Source organism: Ochotona princeps, chromosome 21, assembly GCF_030435755.1.
Source record: "Ochotona princeps isolate mOchPri1 chromosome 21, mOchPri1.hap1, whole genome shotgun sequence".
In the NCBI taxonomy this organism is placed as follows: domain Eukaryota; kingdom Metazoa; phylum Chordata; class Mammalia; order Lagomorpha; family Ochotonidae; genus Ochotona; species Ochotona princeps.
The window spans coordinates 30,521,653-30,548,596 of record NC_080852.1 but is presented as its reverse complement, the minus strand read 5'-3'; the positions used below and the strand labels follow the sequence as shown (position 1 = coordinate 30,548,596).

General features: G+C 55.8%; 1 protein-coding gene across 9 annotated transcripts in view; it reads left to right on the top strand.

Moving 5' to 3' along the window:
- TRAK1 (trafficking kinesin protein 1) overlaps nt 1–22,668 on the top strand; it is a 93,944-nt gene extending 71,276 nt beyond the window's left edge. For 2 of the 9 annotated variants that reach the window (XM_058679137.1, XM_058679134.1), the window contains 9 exons: nt 479–609; nt 1,131–1,205; nt 1,795–1,932; nt 4,626–4,702; nt 6,024–6,260; nt 6,530–6,843; nt 10,819–11,037; nt 19,475–19,577; nt 21,838–22,668. In XM_058679137.1, the coding sequence (XP_058535120.1) occupies nt 479–609; nt 1,131–1,205; nt 1,795–1,932; nt 4,626–4,702; nt 6,024–6,260; nt 6,530–6,843; nt 10,819–11,037; nt 19,475–19,577; nt 21,838–22,621 (2,078 nt within the window). In that variant the 3' untranslated portion in view covers nt 22,622–22,668. Of the gene's footprint in view, nt 1–478; nt 610–1,130; nt 1,206–1,794; nt 1,933–4,625; nt 4,703–6,023; nt 6,261–6,529; nt 6,844–10,818; nt 11,158–19,182; nt 19,352–19,474; nt 19,578–20,206; nt 20,300–21,837 lie in introns of all 9 variants that reach the window. The other 7 variants (XM_036497503.2, XM_058679135.1, XM_058679136.1 and 4 more) reach the window with 5 other exon arrangements.
- The last annotated feature ends 4,276 nt before the right edge of the window (nt 22,669–26,944 follow it).

Here is a 26,944-nt window from a genome sequence, read left to right as displayed (position 1 = left end):
GGTGCCCACATGGGATCCCAGTACATGCAAGGGAAGGATTTTAGCCACTAGGCTACCATGCTGGGCCCTGGGCTGCTGGCTCAAGTTACAATAAAAGGACCAACGGACTGTTTTTGCTGCAGTAAGTATGTGAAACACAGCCCTCCCATTCAGGTCCTGTGACATGAGTTATGGCTCTGAATGTAAGTTACAAAGAGAAGGAGAGAGAGAGATTAATGTTCCATCCACTGTGTCATTCCCCAGATGGTTTTCATGGACAGGGCTGGGCCAGGAGCTTCCTCCAAGTCTCCCACATGGGTAGCAGTGGCCCTGAGCACCTGGGCCATCCTCTGTTGCTCTCCCAGGCGCCTCAGCAGGTTGCTAGATCAGAAGTGCAGCAGCTGGGACACGAAGCTGTCCCCTTTTGGGGATGCTGGCGTGTCCGACATACTGTGTCATTTTCTCACTCCCACGCGTGACTCTCATCTCTCTGTCCAAGGGGATGCCAATGTCCAGATCGCAAGCATCTCGGAGGAGTTGGCCAAGAAGACAGAGGACGCGGCCCGGCAGCAGGAGGAGATCACACACCTGCTGTCCCAGATCGTGGATCTGCAGAAGAAAGCAAAAGCGGTGAGGCTGCCCTGCTGCCCTGGCCGTGCTTGGTCAGTGGCAAGATGGCTGGGCTGGAGGGCCGTGTCATCGCCTAGTCGCTTGGAGGAAAGGCTTGGCTTTGACCTAAAGGCTCACAGGGCCTTCCTTAGGGCCACTGTCTGCTGTGCATCACCTACAGAGAGTAGATTCTTTCAGAAAAGGTGCAGCAATTGGCGTTTGGGACTCTAGCTTAGGGGCCCTTAGGCCTCGTGTTTTGCCTTCCACTCTGTGCTCTTGATACGTCCTACGGCTGTGCGAGGTCCCTGGTGGGTTTTCATGGAAGTGATGAAACCAGTTCAGTTTCCACCACTGAGCCTTTGCAGTGAGCAGAAACTGACGGCTGTGGGGCCAGTGGCCAGGAAGGAATGGCAGGGTAGGAAAGCTATGGCCTGTGCGGTCACATAGCCCGGAGACACACGACGAGACCTTCACGGGTTGGGCGGGCCTGCCTGCGTTTCTTCCGTTAAGAGAGCAAGTGCTGTCTCTCCATCCTCTCGCAGTGTGCAGTGGAAAATGAGGAGCTCGTGCAGCACCTGGGGGCCGCGAAGGACGCCCAGCGGCAGCTCACGGCGGAGGTGAGGAGCTTGCCTTCCTCTCTCTGGGGCCCCCCAGTGCATCAGAGCCCCCCGGGATGGGCCGTCATTGGGTCCATCCTGACCGTGCCAACACCGACTCAAATGTCGCTGGACTCGGAACCGTGTCCTTCCAGGCTTGATTGAGTCTGCAGCCACCTGTTACTATTGTGTGTGGCATGCACAGGCTTCCCTCCTGCCCCTAAGAACTGTTCCCAGTTGGCCACACTGCGTGCTCACACACACACACAACACACGTGTATACATGCTGCCAGGCTCCAAGTCACAGGCTCAGCTACCATTGTGGTGGCTTGGCTGTTCTTCCCCACTGGAGGCTCTTTTGGGCTCCATGGTGTGCACGTGATTCAAGTGTTTGGGGGGATTTCTCAGTCTGTCAGCTCACCCCAAGGGAAAAATATAAGCCAGCCCTGGGCATTCACAGGGTAGCCCGTTGCCCCAGGGTGCGACTCGGGTGAAAAGGCTGCTCTGTCTCTGAGCCAGAAGGCGTGCCTGCTCCCTACCACCCCCACCCCGACAGGGTGATGCTCGGTGTCCTCACCCCGTATCTTACCCCTCCCCGCCACCCCTGCAGCTGCGTGAGCTGGAGGACAAGTACGCCGAGTGTATGGAGATGCTGCACGAGGCCCAGGAGGAGCTGAAGAACCTGCGCAACAAGACCATGCCCAACACAACGTCCCGCCGCTATCACTCGCTGGGCCTCTTCCCCATGGTGAGCTGGGCCGGCTGCTCGCAGCGGGGGGGAAGGGTGGTGATGTGTCTGCATCCAGCACTCTGATCTCTGTGCTTGGATCCTTCCAACTGGCTCGGATCGGGATCCCAGTCCCGGGTGTGTGAGCCCAGCGAGAGTCCCGTTCCCTGCTTCTCCTCCCCCTCGCCTGTTCTGCCCTGTGGATGCTTAGCACAGCTCCAGTCTTAGCCTTGCGATCCAGCTACTGAAGTTTGAGTACCACCTGCAAAAGTTACCCTGGCAGGCCCAAACCCCTAAGGCCCCCGGGCCAGTGCTGCACACCATCGGGCTTATTGTCTCTCCTACGCCTGGCCTTTCGAAGATAAACTCACTTGGAACGTGATTGAATAAGGACCTGGGACAAAGAGAAGATGGGCCTTATATCTGGGTTTTTTTCTGACCTTATTAAACAACCAGGTGATTTGGGCCTCCCCAATATGTTCTAGAACTCCTACAGTGCCCATACAGTTCCACTGGTACCTTCCTCGTGTTCTTATTCATCTTTATCTTGGCTACTTTCAGGCTCTGGGATGGGTTAAAATTTTGTTGTTGTTTCTGTGCCTGGCCTAGTGCGTTTATAGTTCTCATATCACTTCCTCACAGTCTTGCTTGGTCAGGCCTGGCCCGTGGCTGCGCATCTAGGCTTTAAGGGAATGTGGTTGTGAAGGGGATTTGCTGGGAGGTTAACCTGCCCGTGGGAGAGGGGGCAGCACGAGGCAGACCCCTTGGCCCACTGCCACCCTGTGACATGTAGTTGGAGGCGAATGAGCTAGTGCATTACATCTCCTGTTGGGATAAGACCCTTCAAAAGCGCGGTCCCTGTCTTCCCTATCTCTCCTTGACGTTGGGTACCAGCACATGTAGAGAAGTACACACACAGCAGATACTGCAGGTAATAGAGTTGACGTTTGGATGGATGGAGGCGGGAGGACGGGAGGGATCCTGGGTAGGAGAAGGACAGGTGATGGAGAGAGAGATGGATCGTGATGGACAGCCTGGCCAGAAGGACAAACTCCCGAGAACTCCTCGACACTCAGGCTTTGTTTCTATGGTTTCATGAACGCCAGGTGGCCTCTGAGAAACGCTTTTGCAAGAAACTCCCTCAAGTGAGGTAGGAGTGCGTGACTGCGTGAATGTGGCTGACATCCCTGACCACCTGGAACTGGGCCTGTCCTCCGAGCTCTTCACCTCCTGTCTGTGAGCCCTGGCAGCCACCGTCCTCCCAGCCCCGACTCTGCCATGCCTGGTCCCACCTGTCCCAGACCCTCGTCTCTTCTCTCCTTTGCTTCCACACCTTCAAGTCAGGCAGAATCTCTCTCTCTCTCTCTCTCTCTCTCTCTCTCTCTCTCTCTCTCTTCCTCCCCCCCCCCATCCCCTTCTTCTCTGTCTCTAAGAAAATTGACTGACAAATAAGGGATGCCACAGAGAAGGATTGCATGAATAGCTCTCCAGAGGCCAGAGAGGGGCGACCCCACTGCCAACTGCACCCTCACCCAAGAAGAGTTAATTGAAAATACACATTTCGGTTTCTTCTGGAAGGTTCTCAGCTTTTCTGCCTTTGAGATAAAGCTTTCTTTGGCCTTGCTGGGTAGCTGTCAGCATGGCCCGGTTTCTGAAGCTGGGGGGTGGTTATCGATGTGGACTCTCAGAGCCCCCTAAACACTGCACCTGTGTCTCCAAGTCAGATCCCCCACCTCTGCCTCTTCCACTCCCTATCCCCGGAAACCCCTGACTAGCACAGTGCAACTCAACTGCATTCCCAGTTCTCAGGCCTCGTGGCAGGGGCTTCTGCCCCAGGTCACAGTCAGCATGCAGGGGGCACGTGCAGGCTGGGAAACGCGAGCTCTCACTCCCATCCCTAATGGGACTGACCATTCCCACCCCTTACGCAGGCGGGCAGCCCACCTGTGATGAGCTCTGACTGGGAGGTCACAGGTACTGTCTTAGAGTAACTCAGTGAGTGTCGATGCATCAAAACACCATGGGTGCCAAGTGCAGCTGTGAAAGGACACGAAGTGCCAGTCTTACACACAGCGTGCCTTTGAACTTGATAATCTGATGTGTGTCTTCTGGGTGTATGTGCAGTTCACACACCCAGAGCTCTCTGTTCTGTAGAACTGTGAATATGAATATTCAGAAAAAAAAAACAAGCCAGCTTAAAATGGTGCCACACACACCCCAGAGGGCCCTTCTGCATGGGCTCAATGCTTAATGACAAAAATTACTAATTACCGAATAAATACAAGGGCCTGTTAGGGAGTAGGGGCTGGGGATAGGAGGATGACTCTGTCTCCCACCCCCCAGGAAACCTCCTAGAGCAAGGAGGCCACCGGGGGATGGCCCACCAGGGCAGAGAGCAGTCCTGCCGGTGCCTGGGCTTCCGAGAGAGAACGGGTGAGCCGTTCAGAACTCATGGGGTCACAGGTGTCCCGTGTGTCTGCCTGGGAGGAGATGCAGTGCTCGGTGGGAACCGGGCAGGTTGATAGAAGGTGCGCGGGCCCCAGGTGGCTGGTAGGGAGTGGGCCTTGCCCTGCAGGAAGCCAGGGGATGGTGAGGACCCTTCCTTGTGATGTATACACAGAGGCATCCCGTGGCTGCCTGGGTTGCACGCCTGTTTCAAAGACCGAGCTGTCATGTGGCCACTCAGGCGGCTTGTGTCTTCTGGTCTTTCGCAGGACTCGCTGGCGGCCGAGATCGAGGGCACCATGCGCAAGGAACTGCAGCTGGAGGAGCCCGAGTCTCCGGACATCACGTAAGGCCCGACGGCTTCCCTGGTGCTGCGCTCCCCTCACCTGTGGTCACCCTGCTAGCCGCGTCTGGGCCTCGGATGCCCGCAGCCCTGAGCACAGTGCAGTCCCTCCCGGTCGGTCTGGTTTGAGGGGAAAAGGGGCATGGCTGGCCCCAGCTCCTTGGGTGTGATCTTAAAGACCTGCTACAGATGGGCCAGCAGGTTCAGCAAGGAGAGCCGTGTCTCCCGGCTCTGGACCCAGGCTCCGTGTTCACCCAGCTGTGCACTTGGATCTCCTCTGTAGGAAGGGTGATGGACGGAAGGAAGGAGAGAGACCTACTACTTGCCGCTTTATTCCCCCAAATGCCTACCACAGCCAGGATTAGGCTGGGACAGAGCCAAGAGCCAGGAACTCCATCTGAGTTTCCCATACTGATGGCTGGAGCCCAGCACGTGGGTCACCTCTCAGAGCCTTCCCTGTTGCATCAGCAGCAAGTGGGACTGTAAGCAGACCAGCCAGGGCTTGAACTGGCGCTCCGGTATCAGATGCCAGCATTGCAACCAGCAACATATCATGCTGTGCCACAGTGCTGGCCCTGCTCATTTTTATATTTGATATTTGTTAAGGGAAGAAAAAAAGAACGCAGCATGAGCTACAGAAGGCTCTTCAGTGGCTGAGGACCAAGGCTTCAGATGCCTTCCTGAGTAACACCTAGGCTTGCCAACGTCTCCATCGCTCGTCTCAAGTTCAGATCTGATACTCAGCCCACTCCAAGGCAGTTGATAGGGAACTTCTGGGCCAGGCCGCATCTTGTTTTCTCTGTATCCAGGCCCAAAGGAGCTGTGTCATACACAGAGCCAGGGGACATCGGCCGTATGCAAACACCACTCTACTCTAAAAAATAAATTAACATCCAAGTAGAGCAGACATGCAGTTTAAGTCTTGTGTTCATGATTGTGTGGACAGTTAGTGCCTACTTGTTGCCCAGTGTGGTGTGGGGCCCCACTACGTGCTTGGCAGTGAGTGCCACAGCTCCCGGGGCTTGTGCAGTGTCCAAGCATGTGTAGGGGAAAACTTTAGGGAAGTGGAAAAAGCAGTGGCGCCTGCCAGCAGCCCCCCTGGGCCGTGGCCACACACAGCAGTCCTGCATTCAGTGAGTGTGGGAGTAGCTCATGTTTTAGAACTCCAAGCCCGTGAGTGGTGTCTCCCAAGGAGAAAGCGGGGGGGCGCAGGGCGGGGTGTAGGGTGTCCTAGGCAGGGTGCTCTTCTGGCCCCTTGGTCGGTAGCTTCTGAACTCACCTGGCACTTGCTCAGCCTGGAATGTTGTTGCACCTGCCCCTTCAGACACCAGAAGAGAGTCTTCGAAACCGTGAGAAGCATCAATCAGGTGGTCAAGCAGAGGTCCCTGACCCCCTCGCCCATGAACATCCCCGGCTCCAACCAGTCCTCGGCCATCAACTCCCTCCTGTCCAGCTGCGTCAGCACCCCCCGGTCCAGCTTCTACGGCAGTGACGTTGGCAACATCACCCTCGACAACAAGACCAATAGCATCATCTTGGAAACCGAGGCAGCCGAGTTGGGGTAAGCGGGCGGAGGGGTGCGGGGGGGCCCTGTGCGAATCACCCCGTCCTGCAGAGAGGAGTGTGGCTACCCTGATGGGGTGCCTCTGCCTGCCTTACATGGTCCATGTCGTGGCTCCCGTCCCTCTTCATCTGACTTTAATGAACTTGGTACCTCTGCACCAGTCGGGTCGGACGGACAGATGAGCGATGAACCTCTGTGGTCTCTGGTCCCCGCTGCAGAATGCTGTGTGCTCACTGCCGCCCCTGTCCTGTCTCGTGTTCCCGCAGAGAGGAGCGCAGTAAGAAGCCAGGCACGCCGGGCACCCCGGGCTCCCACGACCTGGAGACGGCGCTAAGGCGGCTGTCGCTCCGCCGAGAGAACTACCTGTCCGAGAGGAGATTCTTCGAGGAGGAGCAGGAGCGCAAGCTCCGGGAGCTGGCGGAGAAGGGCGAGCTGCGCAGCGGGTCGCTGACGCCCACCGACAGCATCATGTCCCTGGGCACGCACTCGCGCCTCTCGGAGCTCACGGGCTTCTCCGGCATGTCCTTCAGCAGCCGCTCGTACCTGCCGGAGAAGCTGCAGATCGTGAAGCCGCTGGAAGGTGACCGCAGTGGGCCTCGGCCCCTCTCCGCCCTCCTGGGCGACTCGGTGTGGTCGCTGCTGCACCACCGCACCGCGGGGCCTCTCTGTTGCACCTATTCCTTTTTCTTCCGTGACAGCCACCCGCGCTGCTGGTTCGAGTTCCTGTGAGGGCAGGCTGGTCCCTGGCATAGGGTGGGGAGTGCTGGTGGTGGTGCAGAAGGGTGGGGTCTGGAGACCCCATTGCACCTAGATCCGTGAGCAGGGCGGGTGTGAGGTTAACGCCGTGGCCTCTCAGAAATCAGGGTGTCAGCGAGGGGAGTAGAGCTCCGTGAGCACTACACATCTTTTGGTAGCCACCTGATCGGTGGGCTCCCGTGTTCTGATTGGATGGTCACTTAAAGGGGGTGTGGTACATTGCACAGTGGAGCTGAGCCAGGTGCCAAGGGTGGGCCCCGTGGTGCTCCCTGAAGTTCCCTGCACCCTTTTTCCAGGGTGGGTCCCCCCCCTTTGAGTGTCAGGGGACTCAGACTTATGGGAAAACTCACCTTCCCCTCCCCCTTTGTTTTTTTGTTTTCTTTCATTGTAGCATTAAGTAGAGCTCCCTGGCTTAGGACTGCCCTGCCAAGCCCTCCCCCCATTCACCAATACCCACACACCCATCACCCCGCCAAGTGGTCACAGTTTGTTTCTTCCTGCCTTGGCTTGGAAGCCCTTGTGAGTTGAAAGTGGCGTTTAGGATTCTGTATCTCTTGTGACATTTACCCAGGCGCGAGAGGGGTGCCATTTTTTTTTTTTAGCTTTTTCCTCTCAGGGTCCTTTTCAGACAGTATTTTCCTGATACAGCACCCCCTCCCACACCATGAAGTTGTAAAACTGCAGGTGTATTATTTTTGCGCCTCATGGGTACCTGTGCACCTTGCCTGGAGGAGGGGCGGTGAAGCCGTTTTGATCATCCTGGCCTGCCAGGGTTTCCTCCTGCTGGGACCTGGGGTTGTACTTCCCAGTCTCTGAAGACTTGAGTGGGTCCGCTGTTCCTCAAGGGCAGAGGAGGTTGGGTCATTGTCCTGAATATTCTTTTTTCATGTGTCTGTTAGGGTCTCGCTAGTTCTCAGAAAAGGGACGATTCACTCCTTCCAAACTGTTGTCCCCATTTGTAAACCCATGATTATCTTCTGATCCATGCTTGATTGTGTCTGGTTTTGTTTTGCTTTGCTTTTTTTTGTTTTGTTTTCCTTTCAATAAAATCTTCCATTTCCCCGATTCCGCTTTCTGCTTTCCTTTTTCTTTCTCTTTTCTCAAAGACCCTGGCACCTGCTCACCTCCATCTTGTCGGCTCCCCACACCTGACCCTGTATCCCATCAGCCCACCCAGGAATGTGTGTTGGATTGTGTTTTGAGGGGACAGGGGCTGGGGGAAGCATGGTACAGGAAGGACTTTCTTAAAAAAATTCTGTTGTGACCCGCTTACCTTTCTGTTGTCCGTGTGACTTACGGCGGGGGTGTCTTTGTGAGAGGTTAAGGAGAAGAAATGCTGTTTGATGAGCAAGGCAGGTTTCGTCCGTGGTGCCTGGTGACCCGGGAGGCTAAACCACTACGTGCACCAATCATGTCACGTCACGGTGACCTGCAGCACGGCCGCATGACAACGGTCCTATGGGCTCCATGTGGCAGTTTCCTGACCTCTTACGTGCTTTCCTCCCCTCCACGCATGTTTTCTATGTGGGTGGCCGTGTCTGCCTGGACACCTGCCCACCTCAAAGTCCTCACCGCCCTATTGGAGGCGGGTGCCCCTTAGCCATGCAACAGGCTCCCAGCCGTCAGATAGGATCGTGGGGAAGAGGAAGCGTGATGTGCTTTGGTATCGTGCCCATCCATGCCTAACAGACAGGTTCTTATGAAAACCTTTCGGCCTTCCACACTCGGTAGCATGCCAGCCATGCAGGTGTACGGGAGAAGGGTTGGCGACAGGGGGACAAGCTTGGTGCTGGGGTTGTGTCCTTAGCTGCTCTCCCATCAGCCTGCCAGGAAGCTGATAAGACAGCGCCTTTCCCCATTCCGCCACAGCTCAGGTGGATGCCCTGGGGAAAGCTGGCTGGCACCGCCGCAGGGAGCCCGGCGTTGTCTCCCATCTCCTGGCTCTGGCTACGTGCTCATCATGTCAGCCAGAACATCTGACCTGGGTGTTGAAGCAGCATCGCAGCCTTGTCTCTGCGTCTGACCTTAGGACAAAGAGTCAGACAAAGAGAACCTCTGAACTAGAAAGGCACCTCCCGCACCAAAGAGACGGGGCGGGTGGTATTTCTTGTTCTGAATCTTGCTCCTCCTTTGTGTTTGGGTGGAACCCAGGTGGCATTTTCCAAGGAGGCAGGCTGCAGCGCAGTTAGGCAACCACTTCCACTTGTCAACCATGCAGCAGCTCCCAAGCCCCAGGCTCCTCCCTCGTGAGGGTGTGACCGCAAAGCCAGGAGGAGGTGGGTGGGGTCTTGGCTGGTGGGCAAGAAGGCAGCTGCAAGGGAAGAGATGGTCTTACTTTGTCCCCGACAGATAGAGGCTGGGAAGGCTGGGGATAGACGTGGTTCACGTGGACCCATCACTGGACACATCGTCTTTGTGTTGAGGGCAGTGCGTGTGAGAGAGTGGATGCCACAGCCAGACTTGGTGTTGCTCCCAGATCGCCTGCTGGCCGACCCAGCCTCCTCTGGCAAATTCTGGGGCTTAATTTCCACAGCTGCAGCACGGATGCAGCGTAGTCACCATGAAAGGGAAACCAGCCGTCCAACAACCTCTTCTGGCCCCTGGGCTGTGGGTACAAGTCCCAGCAGGACCGTGTCCTGCAGGGGTCACAGCCTTGTGCAGCTTGAGGGAGCCTCTCTGCCGCTTCCTTCACCCCAGTCATCGTCAGGCTTTCAGGGCTGTGGGGAGTAGACATCGCGCACCTGCTTCAGGTGGACGGGGGACTCGGCACTCCCTCGCTGCCGTTCCTCACCTTCCTGCATCTCTGGGCTCCCCTCTTCTGCCCCTATCCCTCTGCCATGTGCAGTCCAGGTTCTTGTTTAAGACTGTTCCTGAGTGCTGGTTGGTTGCTAGTGGAGCACGCACAGCGACCATAAGCCTGCATCGGGGCTCAGTGTGTGGCTTGAGTGTGTGATTCCTCACCAGGAGTGTGTGTAGTTATGTCCCACAGTGTCCTCCAGGGGGAGCTGTGCTGCCAGGCATAGGGCTCCTGGCCGGAAGGCAGGTGTCCCTGCTTGCCCTCAGACCTGTGGATTCTGGATCAGGGAGGGAACCAACCAAGTCAGGTTCACTGAATTTTGGTGTCTGTCTCTGAACCCTGGCGAGAGTTGCCAACCTCTGGGGAGCCTCCTGGAAAGCATGGGTAGTGATGCTTCACAGGGGCCTTGTGGGAAGAGAGAGTTTGTGGCCAGACAAGTGTGCCTCGACATGGACCAGCAGCCTTGCAAAGCAGCCATGCCCTGACCCCTGGCCCCCAACATCCACCCGCTGGCTGCCCAGGGTCATGAAAGCTTTGGGGGTGTCAGAACAGTATTGCCTGCCGGCATCCTCCCATGTCATTTTAGTCCTTCGGGTCCCGTGTTGCTAGCCAGATAGGCTGCTCAGCCTCCGGTTGCTGTGTGGTCTGCCTGTGCTATTTGTAAAATGATAATGATGTGTTGAATCGGGGTCGGGGGTGGGGAGTGACATGAGTTGATTAAAGATTGTTATTGCCAAACATCCCCATTATACAATATGGCATTCGTTTTATTTTGTAAAGAAATTCACTGCTGATTCCTTACATCAATGCCCCAGCCGGGCATGGTAGGGCAGCAGGGTGGGGCAGTGCTGCCCCGATGGCTCCCCCTTCCCCTGTGGTCCACCTGCTGGGTGGGGTTCAATGCCAGCACCATGAGGGTGGTAACCGTCGCAGTCCTCGACTTCCAACCTAACCCTGTCTTCTCCCTGTCCCCCACCCTCTCTCTTCCTTTCCTCCTGCAAGGTTCCGCCACCCTCCATCACTGGCAGCAGCTGGCACAGCCCCACCTGGGGGGCATCCTGGACCCGCGGCCCGGGGTCGTCACCAAGGGCTTCCGGACGCTGGATGTTGACTTAGATGAAGTGTACTGCCTTAATGACTTTGAGGAAGACGACACAGGTGACCGCATTTCTCCCCCGGGCCTAGCTACCTCCACGCCAGTGCAGCACCCAGAGACCTCAGGTGAGAGGTCCCGAATACACGGCACTGTCCCAGGCAGCAGAAGTTCCCCGAGCCGGCTTCAGGCTTCCCCAGAGGAGATGCAGGCGCCGCCAGCGGCCGAGGAGGAGGAGGAGGGGTCTGGTGAGGGCTCTGCCGTCGGTCCTATAAACCTGGCACCTTTCCCGGAGGCACAGTTCTGGGCCATTCTCACATCTGTTTCCAACACCATCCGTAGCAGCTCTCTGTCTGTAGCTTCTGCCCGTCTGTGTGGGTGACGGGGAAGGGCATTTCCATTGTGTGGTTCTGTTCATTTTTGGTTTTGGTTTTTTTAAAAATTTTTTTTTCTCCTTTTTTTTTTTTTAACATGGAGTCAGATGCGTCCTGCTGCTAACACGGTGGGGGAGCCCCGCCCCTCCCCTGCCGGGCATCTTGGAGGTGCATGGCCCAGCAGGGCTCTTGGGGAGGCAGGGCAGACAGGAAAGGCTGCTAAAAAGGAGAGGCCCGTTAGGGTCCCCCGAGAACACCACGCCGGCACCCTTGTTGCCAGCACGTGTACCTGCCCCTGTCCGAGGGGCACACCTTGGGTCTGCTGGTGACTTCCACAGTGCGCTGAGCTGAGCTGGGCAGGGACAGGTGTGGGTCTGCCAGGGGGTGACCTGCGGACTCACGGTCTGAACATAGCAAGAGGCGTAGGACAACATTTCCTTGGGCCAGCCTTGTCACTCTATCCCACTTCAGTGCAGTGTGCACGCTGCTTTCTTCCTACAAGTAGGCTGATGAGACGTGTGTTAACAGAGATTCCCCAACCCCGTGAGGCCTGCCCTGTGCCCTCTAGGCACTGGCAGGGTGAGCCAAAGTCTGCAACTACCCATCCACCAGCCCAGGGCATGACAACTTTCAGGCTCATGGCATCATCGGGCATCGAGCACCATGGCCAATGTTGGCTCTAAACTGTGCTCCTTGCTCTGGTCTCCCAGGACCTTTCAGTGGTTGGTGTGTGGGGGAAGGCAAGAGCTCCTGGGGAATAGAGGGAGAGACCCATAAAGGGGCCCCCATGAAATGCCGGGAGGGCAGGACCCAAAGCTTGCAGGGGTGTGTCTCCAGTGCCCCGGCAGGTTCCTGACAGCCGTGGTCCAGGAACTTGTACGAGGGACCAACTTGTCTTTTTTTTTTTTTCTTCGACATAAACTTTAGGAAGAGTTTGTTCAGCACACCAATTTATGATAAGAGATGTTTTTTTACGGTAGTAAGTTTGCCGGGTTATACTTGTTAAACTGTTGATCCATCGCAGACCTGCGCATTCCAGAGAGGGAAGGCAGCTGGCAGCTGTATGGCTCCCTTGGTTGTCAGCACCTGGAAGCTCAGGGTCTGGTGAGGGTTCAGGATGGGCGTCGAGTTGAGTGTGGTGCCTGCCCTGCAGCGTTATGGGTAGAACAAGAAATGAATGCCAAAAGATCAAAGGGGCATCATGAGGTGCAGCTTGTGGGGAGTTCCGCTGAAGGGACAGAGCTTGTTGGGTCAGCAGAGGGAGAGAGGGGACCGCTGAGAAGGCCTGGGGTCATGGTCACTCTTCCTGCCCATAAACGAGATGTGGTTCTCACCTGCTCCCACCCTCATCACACCTGCAGCAGGATCATGCCAGTGACTCAAGCGAGACAGAGTGTGGGTGTGGAAGGGTCAGGTTGGGGGTGCGTGATGACGATGGACCACCCCAGGCTGCTGAGGGTCGGATGGGAAGGGGCTTGCCTTAACGTGTGGCTGTGAGGTGTGATTCACCTCCAAAGAGTTGGTGCAAAGGAGGGCAGTGTGCACAGTGATTGAGCACTTTTGTTTCCTTTCCATCTCTCGGGAATGGCAGAACCAGTTTGATTCTCAGGATAAAAGAAATAGGTCACTCTCTAAATTGGTATGCAATTCTGGTGTCACAGGCACACAGGTTGAGCCTCAGGGAGAGGCCTGGGGCACGCTTCTCCCCGCCACTCCCAACCTCCTGAGACTTGGATCTGGACTGGGAAGACTGGTCCTCCATGCTTGGACCTTTCTGTTGCCAAATAGCACAGTCCCAGGAGCTACCATATGCCAGGGAAGATTGTAGGGAGGACCTTGGAAGTCTCAGAAGACAGTTAGTTCGTGACTGGTGGGGGCGGGAAGAAATGGCTAAGACGTGTATTCAGCGCCCTTGTCTAGATTCCCGCTCCCTGGAGGAGCAGCCCTGAGCACTGACACACTCTGCCTGATTTCAATGTATTATCTGAAGCATCATTCACTGAATTTTCACGATCCCGTGTCTTTGAAATGGATGCTTTGCTGTTATTGTACTGTGATGCATTTAGACGATTAAAATGGATTTTGAAACAATGTTTTAGATTATAATTTTACTTTATTTCAGTGCCATGTTTTACGCTTTGGTTCATAGACAGAGCAGTCATGAGTGTGTCCCGGGAGTGCTCTGTTGTTTCTGTTTGTGGTGGAGAAATGCGGGCCCATGCGGGGAAGGACGAAGCCCACGTTAGACCAGTAGTTGGCCAGTCCGACAGAGGGAATGGTTGACTTGTTAGGGGTGCGTTGATCCTTAAGGATGAGAAGAAGGTGGGGTTAAAGCAACCCCAATAGAAGGCATCAGTTTGTTTAGTGTTCATTCTCACGGGGAGACCATGTCACGTTGTAGATAAACCCTAAAACAGGCTCCTGCCAAGGACAGAGTCTTATCCAACAGTGACCCTGGGACGGGGTTGAGGTTCTAAAGTCAGCTTGGAGACCGAACATGGTACTTGGTTCAAAAATACCCAAGATAAACCACGTAGTCTGCAGCCACCCAGAGGCAAAGGCCAAGCCTTCCCTCCTTCAGTCCACTTGTCTGTAGGTCCAGGAGCAGTTAGTTCCCAGATGATGAAAGAGAAGAGGAGCTGGTGCTGGGAGGGAGCCAAATGGAAGGTTCTGGAAGCCACTATTCCAGCAGCTTCCTTCATCTTGAGGCAGAGACAAGCAGAGCAAAGCCACGGTGGCCTGTAGCCTGGCTCCCTTCCAGGGCCACTGCACAGCACAGAAGCACGGTGCTCAGAGAGGCTTGAGAGGGGAAGCTACCCCGAGGGCCCCAAAAGGCTACAAGGAAGCCGTATACACTGGTTCATAATCCCTGGGGTGTAGGGATATTCCTTCCAGTCCTCTCCACCAAGAGAGCCGTGTTCCCACTCACCGGAGCGCTTTGCTTCCAACCCCTGAGCTTGTGTAGTCATGGTGGAGGGCTTGGGTCCTTGTGGACAGAATGGGCAGGGCACACACCCACCTGTTGCCAGGAATGCTAACTAAGGAAGCATTAGTCATTAGCATATGCGCAAAACAGGCCAGCTGCAACCCAGAAGTGGAAAAATAAACCAAGAACCAGAGGACTGACTCCTCCAAAGCAAACAGCGCAGGGCTTCCAGAACAAAGCCCTCCTGTTGGGAACAGTGTCTGTACCATCCTCACCCCCCTCTGAAAACCTCCAGGGGCTCCCAGGGGTGTCCGCGTGAGTTGCTGAGGCTTTAGAGTCTGCTCTGGGCTCTTAGCTAGTGGGGCAGAGGAGCCCTGGAGCTCTGGAGTCCACAGGTGTGGCTTGGAGGAGTTGGACCACTGTGTGGCTGGGGAAAACTGCTGGGAAGGCCTGAAACCCAGCTCTGAGCCACGCTAGCTGCTCGGGGCCTGGCAAGGTGTGCTCCAGGAGGAGAGAGTGCCTGAGGTCCTGCTTCGTAGGCATCCACTCTTTCCATTTACTCTCTATCTTACTGGCATTCCCAGCGTCTCCTTGTGTCTGTGCCAAGATGCGTCCATGGCCACTGGAGAGACTTCCAGGCTCTGAGAAACCATTCATCTTGTAAACAACACTCCTAGGAGACAGAGAGACAGACAGCTCAGTGCCACAGCGGGGAGAGTCGACTTGGAAAGCCTGCGGTAACCGCAAATCAGTTCTGCAGAAACCAGGAACTCCTGTGAGGCGGTTGACAGTGACCAGGACCCCCGAGGGCCTGCTGGCCAGGTGCATCTGATCACTGGGGAGTGTCCAGAGACCTGCAGGACCAGACAAGGCCTGTGTCCCAGAAACACTTGAAAAAGTAAAAATAGTTACAGGACCCGTGGGAAGTCTGAAAGCAAAGGCTTTAAACGTGTCCTCTTGCGTCTGTGCAATACTTTCTAGTCGCAGGTCAGCTTGAATAGGAGAGAAAGAGCCAGCTAGCTACTGCTTGGCTGCACCCCAAAACTGCATTTGAATTCCTATGCCCCATCCCTCAAAGGAAAATGGTCATCCATGCCACACTTGGTGACTAGCAATTATTGTCATCCCCAGAAAAAAAACGAAAGGTAAGGGGCACCGTTTGATAAGGAAGTGGTAGGGAAAAAAGTATTGAAAACGTTTTTTTCTGTGCCCCGGTGTTTTAGTCTTGGAGGGAGGATTTGAAAGCATTGCCATTTGCCTTGCTGATGCCATGGGGCTTGCCAAGGGAAGCCCTGCCTTCCGTGGGCTTTCACTCCCATCGGTTGGTTTTCGCTGGGCTGAAGCTGGCCTGCGCTGTGACTGTGAAGGTGTGTGTGTGTGCCCATGTGTGTTGCATTCATGAGTTTACAGAAATCGGCAAAGCAAATCCAAGTCACGTGACAGCAGCCTCGCATCCATCTCGAAGCGCAGAAGGAGCAAAGCTTGGGGAAGCTCTGGGGGAGTTTCATTTCTTGCGCACCAGCTGGCTGCTGCCTGGGAAGAGTCGGGGCGAGCGGGAGGGATGGCCCTTGATGCGTGTCAGAGACTGGGTCCCATTCCCCAAGCCGTTCAAAATGCATTTGTGAATTTGTGAATTTTTATAAGTTACTCGTGTGGGGAAAGATAAATATGTAAGCAAATGCTCAGGTGTGTGGCAGGGCCAGTGTTTCCGTTGTGGAAGTTTTTCCTGACGTGTGTGTGTGTGTGTGCGCGCGTGCGCGTGTGTCCCATCTCCCCACAGAAACACACGAGACGTTCTTGCGCTCTGATGTTGTGTGGTTTCCCATAGGGCTTCTAAGGACTGGGTTTCATGGTGACTTTGGCCTTTCCAGCCTGCCACCATGCAGATGGGAGAGGAAGAGCACTGTGAGGATCCACAGTGTCTGAGCAAGCAGATGTGGCCAGGCTTGACCCTGTGGGTGGCCAGGTGGACAGAGACCCCCCTGATCCCGCCTCAAGTCTCCATAGAAACTCTGGGCGCCCCAGAGATCCCCAGCTTTGGCCATGCCCCTCCCTCTTTTTCAAACAGCAGGCGTTCTCTCCTGGATTCCCCTGGGAGACCTGAATGTGGCGAGGCGCAAAGCAGCAGCCGCTGTGCAGGTCCATAGAACAGCCTTGACGTTTTTCCAACTTTGGCCCAGAGGAGTATCTTGGGAGGCTGCTCGGACATCATGGAGACCAGGGTCCTGTTGGGACACTGCGCCCCATTCCCTGGAGGCTGCAGTAGAACCCTAAGCACCCACTTGCCAATTCCACCCCAGGCGTTGTGGTCCCCAGAGAACACAGGCAGTAAGCACCATTTCTCAAGTGTACTTGCCGTGGGTCTGTGCAGAAGGTATGTCGCGGTCCCAGTAGAGAGAATGAAAGTAGGGCGTCTCTTACCCTTCAGGCCGCGCTCCACCTCCGTACCCCGCTGCACCCCAGCCTCCCAGTGCTTGTACTTGCAGCTCACAGAAGGAAAGGGTGTGTGCTTGGCCGCTGTGTGTTTCCGCAACAAAACAAAAAAAGCAAACACGTGCCAGCCACTGTTCATCAGCCTCGGGCTCGAAGAGTCGCTGAACGGACAGCTGATTGAGTTGGCTGCCGGCCTCAGAACCTGGAGAACAGGGTTTGGCTGGATGGAAATGCAAAATTGTTCCTAAATAAAATGGTGGAAGAATGTGTCCATGTGCAGACTCCAGCCTGTTCTGAGTCTGTGTGGCGCCGTGCTCTGCAGTCAGTTGAGAAACAGCACAAGGATTTAAGCAGGAAGGTGGAGCATTCAGTGCAAGGAACCCTGTGCTCTGTGCCCCCGCAGTGGGCACACAGGCCAGCCAGCGGCAGAGGGCTGGTGACGGACTCCAAGCCCCTTGCTCCGTACCATCACCTGCGCTTCCTTGGGTCCTAGAACCTGCTGACTTCCTACACCCAGCCCCTTGCCTTTCGTGGCCAGCACTGGAGGCGGGAGACGGGAGCCTCGGGCTGGCCCAGCACTACGCCACTCACTCTTTGTCTTGTATCTCAAGGAAGGGAGGCACAGCAGCGGCCTGGCAGTCTGTGGTGACACGGGAGAGCCGGCGCATCCAGGCGTCTCAGTGGTATTTTGGAGGGGCCGGATCTCTCTGGCACTTTTGATCCTCCTCCCTGATCTTGCTGGGTTTTCTTGGTCTATCCATCGCCCCTGGGAAATGGTGACTTCTTGGTTTTTAGCAGCCTTTTCCTGTCTTCCCCCAAACCCATTTGTACAAGATGGGTTTTGCTTCTGCCAATGTCCATCTTTCCTACCTATTGCAATTGACCATCGAATATGGACTGGGTTCGGGGTGGGGGTAGAGAGCATCTGGGACCCTTCTGATCTGCTGTCCTGGCCGTGTGTTTCAGTGGGGCTGGGGCGGGGGGCGGTGGTGAGCTTCTGCTTTGGAATTCAGTCCCTGACTTCATTGGATTCTCTCAGTAAATGTTCTCTCTGTCTGTCCTCATTCCCTGCGTTTACCGTCTCCTCCACGTCCCCCCGTCCCATGTCACTTCTCCGCTTCCCTCCATGCACACCTGTTCACTGGGATGCTTCCCTCAGGCTTCCTGTTGCTTCTATTTCTGCACTTGATCGCCGTGAGGGAGTCGTGATTGTCCGGTTGCCTTCCCTTCATAGCTCCGCCCATTTTTATTTCACTTACAACATTTTCAGAGTTATCGGAGTTTTCGATGACATTGATTGGTTGAGGAACAAGATTCCTAAAAGCTATTTTTTTTTTTCCTGTGTTAGGGGTTTGCTTTCTGTTTGTTTCCCTTGCTTCCCCTTGGCTCAGAGCTCCCTTGTCCAGCCCCTCTGGCCACCAACACCACCTTGGTTCATTTGCTTCATTTATTCATTTATTTATTTATTTATTTTATGTGTGTGCCCTGGCATTGTCCTGCCTGCCTTCAATTTGTGTGTCTCCAACATTTTTTATTGTTTTGTTCCCTCTGCTTTCTGTTTTTTTTTTTTTTAAAGACACAGTCTGCTGTGTGTAAGCTTCATAAATGTAAACCACTAAGTCATCCTGTTGCGTTTTCCTTTTTGACTCCAACGCCCCCGGAGAAAACTTAACCATAAGGAGCTGGAAGATTATAGCTTCACAGCCTCTGACTCCTCGTGGTCTCCGATACTCCCCAAAGTGGTTTTCTCCCAGGAGGTCTCTGGAGGCTGAGCTGCTGCAGGGGTGGGTGGGGTGGGACCTGGGGTTAGCCAGGGGACTCACTCAGCTCTTCCTGGGGCATACTACTTTATGCAACATCTTCTGTTTATTTTTTCCCCTTTTGGTCGCCCCTCCCGATGCTTGAGTTATGCTTGAGTTATGAATGAGGACGGCCTCTACAATCATGATGTCTCCCTGGCACTCTCCGGCTTGCTTCTCTGCCAGCCCTTAGAGGCGCTATGGTCCTAACACCTTGTTTCAGCTGCCCTAACAGCAACTTGCAAGAGCACAGATGGGCAAGGGAGCCAACAGAGGGCATGCGGCTGCTGTCTCGCTAAATGGGGTGGGGGGTGTTTGCTCTTGGAAATCAGGCATCCCAGAGCTGGCAGGAAAGCAGCAGGGTGGAGGGTGGGAAGCAGGGCCACACACGCCAGGCTTGATCCTGGGACTCTGCCACGTTGCTGTCCGGGCAGCTGAGCTTCCCTGCGGCTCCCGTGAGCATCACCAAGGGACAGTAGTGGAGCCAGCTTCCCCAGGCCCCTTTTTTGTGTGCACAGAAAAGGGAGCAGCACTGAACCTCTGCCCTGTTGCCCAGGTGCCAAGCGCCCTCCCCGCCGCCCCTACCCCGAATAGAGGTTTGGCACCTGCTTGCCAACGCACCGAGCCCAACACAACCTGAGCAGAGAGCACATTTGGACCTCTGAGGGGCAAAACCAAATTCACCTATGAGGGCCCTTGAGCACCCCAGCTCTACCCCACTCCATCCCCTCCCACCACCAGCCCCCTGCAACTGGATCCACTACTGGCCTCAGAATTCTGATGAGGAACCCTGTCTGGAATGGGCCGGAAGCTGGAACTCGATGCTCTGCGGACCGATGCTCAAAACCGTGGCTGTGTTCCACACAGAACATACGCGTTTCACCTTCCTCGCCCAGGTCCAGCTCACAAGGTAGCTCATCGCTTCTTGCATCTGTCGAGGGCTTCGCTGGACTGTGTCCCCCTGTCCTTGTTCCACTTGGATGCAAGGAATATGTTTTGTTCTTCCCTTCCCCCCGCCCCGCCTCCGATGTAGCACACCACCCTGGGAAGTGCATGTCACAGACCAACTCCACCTTCACCTTCACCACCTGCCGTATCCTGCATCCTTCGGACGAGCTCACGCGGGTCACACCAAGGTAAGGGACCCCCAGCCCGCAGGTGGGTGGAGGGCAAGGAACCCCATTCTGTGCAAGGTAGAAGAAGCTCCTTTCTGAAGTCTGCCCAGCTGGGCTCCAAAGCGCCTCAACGTGCTTTTCCTTTCGAGCTGAAGCTCTTGCAGACTCACAACGAGCTCTGAGAGGGAGACCTGGACCCTGCATTGGTTGCCTTTTCCGTTGGCCATAGAACGGATCCTTGGGCCCGTCGTTAGCCCGCTGGCCCTACAGCTCAGTCTGCTCTAGTAGAACATGACATTCTTCTGCAGACGGTGACTGAGCTCAGGGGAAACCCTGACAACCAAAAAAAAAAAAAAAACCTCCAAGGCCCCACCACACGCGCAGCAGGGCCCGCTGCTGGCAAGATCGCTCGTGTGGCGGCAAGCCTTACATGATAGGGCTTCGTCTGGCCAGCTCGCCTTCAGCTACAGTTCCCAGCAACTGGGGCAAAGACTTCCCTCCCTCCCTCCCTCTACGCAGGAGAAGGACCCCCCTCCAGTGCTTGCCCTCCAGGGCAGTCGAGTCGGGCACTGGCGTGTTGTGGCAGGTGAAGCAGACAGGGAGGGAGGTGGCCCCCTGGAGCACCTTAAACTATAAATAATTCTCCACAGGTCATGTGAGGAGGACGACGAAGCGGCCATATGCCCTGTTGAACTGAGAGGAGGTGTAGGGCAGAGAGTCTGAGCCCACAGGCGAGGCAGGGGGTGAGCAAGCACGCCGCCAGCAGGTGCCTGCCGTCGCAGGGTGTCGTGGAAGGGGCTGTGTGTGCACGCGCAGCCGCCACTAACCCGCGGACGTAGGCTTGGATGTGTCTCTGCAGTGGTGCCTGGCTAACGCGGCCTTGATGGTTGAGACATCTAACCCGTCTAAACACCCCGGTCCAGCCGAGTGCCAGCACTAATCGAGGCCTAACCTGCAGTTGTCACCAGGCGTTTTTAGCTTTGTCTTTTCTGTCTCCCCTCCTGCCCCCTCCCTCCGAAGGGAGAACTGGCTACCCCTGTCCTTATGGGTTTATATTTGGAAAAGATGCTTACTCCAGCCGCGGGGACGTGACTTCCTGGGGAGGAGCTGGTGCCGTGGAGAATGGATGCGGCCACGTAGCTGCAGGTGCACAGTCAGCCCTGCTGGACAAAATGCCTGGATAAGCAGAGGCAAGAGAGGGCCTGCCTGCCCCCACTCCAGAGGAAAATCATCCTGAAACAAAATTGTTACTAACAATGGCCGTGTAAAGAGAATTTAGAGAATTTTTCGAGAAATCCACAGTTTTTAGCCTTAGGAATCCACTGTGGTTGCCAATCTCAGGTTTCTTTGAGTCATCCCAACCCACCAGCAGTCCCGTGCCTGAGCTTGTATGCCATGCACCTGTTCTGGCTGTCGTCCGCGCCCTGTGCTGGCGTCATGGTCACTCGAGTGGGCAGCAACACGGGGCCTCCAGCTTGGCTACGGAGGGATCTCACCAGCCAAAGAGGGCGTGTCCCGGGTCTTTTTCCCTCCCTGTGGTTAAGGCTGCACCTCTGGGCCTCCCCTTCACTGAGGCGTCTCTCCAAGCTCCTGGGGCCCCTGCTGACTTGCTTCGAGGGCTGCTGGCAGCCACAGCATCCCAGCCAGGCCCCATGGAAAGGTTGATGGGTGGAGGCTGTGCAGGCAGGTCCAGCCTCACCCCATCCCCACAGTGTCTGTTCCACTTTCCATCCGTAGCTTAGCCTTACACACTCAGCTTCACTGGGTAGCTCTGTGGCATCTGACAGATCTGGCAGGCGGCTCCCGGAGGCTCCCTCTGGTCCCGCGCCTCCTTCGCTCCTCAGGATGGGTTAAGACAGCACGAGGCAGGGCAGAGGGCACTGGGCTAAGCTGCCGTGGACTTAACGGGCACTGCCTGCCTAGCCTTGGCTGTGGATGCCAGTTCCACAATAGCCTCAGGCATCTCAGAGCTGGGGCGGGGTGAGACCAGAGTGCTGGGGTTTGAGTCAGAAAGAGCATCTTAGCAAGGGGACCCCCCTCTTCTCCCTCCCGACAGCCTCGGGTTTGGGTCTACAGTCTAGTGGGAGCAGCAGAGGAAATCTGGGACGGCTTTCTGGTCCCTTCACCCAAAGCCCCCCACAAAAGGAAATCAAAGGCTTCACTCAAGCCCCTCAAATCCCCGACTCCCAGCCAAATCTCCTGCAGGAGACTGGGCCCCCCAGCCCTGTGGCTCGCCCTCATGGACACTTCCGGTAGGTAATGACACTTCCTTTCCTTGCAGCCTTAACTCAGCCCCGACTCCAGCTTGCGGCAGCGCGGGCCACTTGAAGTCCACACCAGTGGCTACGCCGTGCACCCCCCGGAGGCTGAGCCTGGCTGAATCGTTCACAAACGTCCGGGAGTCCACCACCACCATGAGCACATCACTAGGGTTGGTGTGGCTGCTGAAGGAGAGGGGCATTTCGGCGGCTGTGTACGACCCCCAGAGCTGGGACAGGGCGGCCCGGGGCTCCATGCTGCACTCCTACGCGCCCAGGATGGCCGTAATCCCCTCCACCCCACCCAACTCGCCCATGCAGACGCCCACCACCTCCCCACCCTCCTTCGAGTTCAAGTGCACGAGCCCCCCCTACGACAACTTCCTGGCCTCCAAGCCGGCCAGCTCCATCCTGCGGGAGGTGCGGGAGAAGAAGAGCTTCCGCAGCAGCGAGAGCCAGACGGACGTGTCGGTCTCCAACCTCAACCTCGTGGACAAAGTCAGGAGGTTCGGCGTGGCCAGAGCAGTGACCTCGGGGCGGGCCCACGTCCCCACGCTGACCGAGGACCAGGGACCTCTCCTCTGTGGGGGCCCGGGCCCCACCCACGCCGTGGTCCCCGAGGGCCTGCCTCTAGGGTGCCCCACGGTCACCAGTGCCATCGGTGGGCTGCAGCTCAGCAGCGGCATCCGACGGAATCGTAGCTTCCCCACCATGGTGGGCTCCAGCATGCAGATGAAAGCCCCGGTAACTCTCACCTCGGGCATCCTGATGGGTGCTAAGCTCCCCAAACAGACTAGCTTACGGTGAGGAGAGGGGGAGGGGAGCGTGGCCCCACCTCCCCACTCTTCCCTCTCCAACCCGTCCCCCCAGCGCTGTTGCACTCTGTCCCTCCGTCCCCATAACTGTCCGTTCCCTCCTGAGCTCGACAAATCAGCCTCGTGCCTAAGGGGGTGGTGAGTGGGGACTACTCTGTAAAAAAAAAATGCAACATGTACATAGGACTCGGGGCACCTCGCCCCTGCCCCACCCCCTCGGGTCCGCGAGGCATCCTTGCCCTGTCCATCCAGAACCTCGCCTGAAGGAGGCGCCTTTCTTCAGTCTACTTTCCTCTTGAGAAGCGCAGAAACTCCCCATGTGTTCTTATCCCATGGATAGGAAGCCAGGGAGTTCTGGGGCCGACTGTTCCCTTGGTACACTCAAGGTCGTAGTGCATCGCCGCCCCATTTTCCCGGGCCTTGGCCACACCATGCTCGACCACCTGCCGCTGACGTCACCTTGCACCGTGGGAGAGATGTTCTTCCGTGGCGAGGAGGAAGGGCAGCCCGGCTTCTCCCAGAGCTGCCCCGCTCTGCTCCGGTGGACAAGCATGTCCCTGCTGAGCCGTCAGCTCAGGCGTGTGATGGGGGAGCGCCTGCAGCAGCCCACTGTGCAGTCTGCGTGATCGCAGGGAGGTCACGGTACTGGCCAGCATGCGTTCTCTCCGTGGTTCTGTGATATCAAGGGAACGTATCCTAAATCCCACCGCCCCGCTCCAGGGCCCTGGTATTACAACTCAACTGATTCAAGAGCAGAGCCCAAGACAGCTTTTGTGGTAAGAAGGGAAGGAGTAGCAGTAGGGGACCAACAGAGGGAAGGACCACACGGATGGTTAACACCAAACCCGCGCAAGGTGAGGAGGAGACAGGAAGCCCTGGCCTCCTTGCTCTGCTCCCCAGGCCAGTGTGGCTGGCCTGGCATGGTTTTTGCCTCCACTGTACACGTGTTTCCTCTGGCTTTGGATGGGGGGGGTCACAATCAGGTGTGTTCTGCCAACGTTCCCCCCCCCCCAGCAGCCCTATTGCCCCCTGTGCCACTTCCTGCCCTTAGGGAGAGATGGAGGTGCAGGTGGACCACAAACCGTGGGCCAGCCAGGCAGCCCGGGCCTCCTGTCGTTGTCACTGATGTTGTCTTGAACTTTTATTTATTATTCGCGTGTGCTGTTTTTCTGTTGTTGTTTTATTTCATGATTTTTTTTAAACACCCTCTTGCCTTCCAGCTCCAGTCACTGTGGGCCTGTGGCCTTGCAATCCAAGACAGCACGGCATCGTGCACCATGGGGTCCCGTGACTGGAGATTGTCACTTTGCGTCCCCAACCCCGGGCAAAAGATGTGTCCTGCCGTTGAGTGGGGACCTTGTGTGTCCGCTAAGGATACCGTGAGAGAAGTCCCCAGGAAGCCAGCTTCAGGCCACGATTTCAAACTTATTTATTCTCCAAACACAAGAGTAGGGTTTTTCTTTGTTTTTTAAAGATTATGTACTCAGCTGTCCCCACTGTTGTACACATACGCTCACTGCAAGGAACTCGACTCCCTCTATTTGAATGTATTTCAGAGCAGCAGGTGGGATGACAAAAGAATGTGAAAACCTGGCACTGAGTGTCCCACTCCACATAGCGTGGCCGCGGCCAGAACTAGCAGCCAGCGTCAATGCACACCCGGCGACCCAGAGGCCGTGGTGTTTAGCGTAGGAAACAAGCACAGCAAGAGAGTGTGTTGTGCGACCACTCCCAGGAAGAGTGTGCTGATGCATCAGACATCCACAACAAAAGTTTATTCACTGATGAGAACCAATAAAATAAAAGACGGAAACCACGTTGGTGTTGTGATTGGTGGTTTGCTATCTTTCCTTCAAGAAGAAAGCTTGGAGCTCCTGGAGGGAAAAGCAATGTAAGAGTGCACTGTCCCCTCCCCGCTTTCATGCCACACCTTATCAAAGAGCTGTGTTGTCGGAACCGCATCTGCTTTGCACCGCTGGTCCTCCACCGTATGTGCAAACCCACTGGGAGAACACACCAGGGGTCTTTAAGAAGTCCATGGCCAGTGCATGTCACAAGAACACTGAGCATGAATTAAAGCAAAAGCAAAAAAAAAAAAAAAAAAAAAAACCAACCCTGTGAACCCAAATGAACTTAGATCAAAAACCCTTTTTTTCCATGAACTTTGAGAAGTCCACTCTGAACCAGTCCCCGACAGAAAGTCAGCAGCCCCAGGCTGTTACCAAAGAACCCCATAGACGGACAACTCTCCATCTGTGCACATCTGGGGACTCCCTCCCAGACAGATGTTGTCCAGCTGTCTCCCATAACACAGAGGCGGAGGCCGACCAGATGGGCACTCCTAACAACATGAAGTGATGCAAAGCCAACACAATAGTAGGCTGTGCCACAGCTTGGGAATGGAGTGACAGGCACCCATTTGGTTCTCTTTAGGGGACTCCGTGTTTTTTTTAACCTCTGAAATAGGAACAGTAAATGGTCATGTAGCTAATTCCACCCAAGCTGTGCCCCCCAAGTGTAATCGGGGTGAAGGGGGGTAGTCCTGCGCAAGAGTAAGCCAGAACTATGCCCGGTGGGAAGAATGCTGATGGCCTCACGCGGGACGATAAGGGCTTTGCAGAGAACTCAAGGCGGCCCGGGGAGAGGGGTGGGAGGGCGTTTGAGCAGAGGGAGCAGAGCCTTTGGTGTGCTGGAGGGGCAAAGAGAAGAAGGTTCCTGGGGCTACTTGCTGGAGGAATGGAGTGCCACCACGGAGCTCACCCAATAGACTGTGGGGTCCTCATGCTGTCCTGGAGAGCTGAGGCATGAAGTTTGTGGGGAGGAAGAGTCATGCTGAATTCACACCTCAGCTGGACGCTTTACAAAAGAGTTCCCGTTGAGACAGTTAAAAATGAAACCAATATTTTTGTGTGCTGAAGCTCAGCGTAACCTGGGGCAAGGACTTTCCATGGCCACTAGGGGGCGCCTGGAGACTGCAGAAGACCTGAAGGTATGGCCCAGGAGGCGCGCTCAGGTGGGTGTGCGCCTTAGCCCAGATCCTCCAGTTGCCGCCCCTACCCCTCAACCCCACCCACCACCACAACAGTGGTCTCCTGGTGTGCAATGAGTTTGTGTGGGGTTCAAAACGGGAGGCCAGGCTGAGTAGGAAGGCCAGGCTCCACCACTCCGGAGCTCCCTCCTCGGGGCCAAGTGTTGGGGTGGGAGGGTGGAGGTCAGGGGTGGCCCCTTGGGGGAAGTCGTGGAGGCAGGTCCTAGTTCTCCAGGGACCTGCACGGGACTTGGGGTCTGGAGGAAGAGGAGACCAGCATACAGACCCTGTGACCACACCCAAGAAACACAGGGAAGTATTTTAAACGTAGTTAGCAAAACATTTTCTATATCTTTGTTGCATGCGCCCCACCTTTTAATTATTATTATGTTCTTACAGTGTTGTTCTTGCCTATTTTCTGGAAACAGCAGAAAGCCACTGCCAGCATGTTCAGTCTCTCCCGCGTGTTGCAGCCTGCGCCCTGAGACGCCAACGCACAGCGCTGAGTCTGCAAAGCCGGACCATGTGCCATGTGAAGGCCAGACGCCCGAGGTTCAGGCTGATCTGCCTTCGTGGCCTGAAGTGAGGGTGTCTGTGCCTTTAGCCACGATCGACCACCTTGGGGTGGGGAGGTGGGAGAGGATCGGGGAGAGTTGCTCCTCACAGGAAGGGGAGGCAAGAGAGGGCTGGGGACCTCCAGGAGCAGGATGGCCCCCAGGAGGGTCCCGAGAGCTGCCTAGCTGGCTGCTGGTGAGAGGTGACTCTGAATCCTCGCTCCCTGACTACGGCAGATAGTTCAGAGCAGAAAACAGACCCAAACACAGCACTCTGATGCTTGGTAATTGATGCTTTCAGAGCCCAGGGGAAATTAACAAGGTCACAATTCTTGGTGCTTGACTTTTTAAGGTCTTTAGGACTAGCAATAATTTGAAGATACTGGAGGAAAATAATAGTCAAGAAGCAAGGAAAAAGGAGTGGTAGGTTTTGTTTGCTTTTTGTTTTTATTGGAAAAGATAGGTTTACGGAGAGAAGGAGAGATGGAAAGATCTTCTATTAGTTCACTCCCCAAATGGCTGCAACAGCCAGAGCTGAACTGAGCTGATCCAAAGCCAGGAGCCTCCTCTGGGTCTTCCACATGGGTGCAGGGTCCCAAGGCTTAGGGCCATACTCCATACTCTCAGGCCACAAGCAGGAAGCTGGGTGGGAAGTGAAGCAACCAGTGCCCATATGGGATGCTGGCGCTTGCAGGTGGAGGATTAGTCCATTGAGCCATGGTGCCGGCCTCAA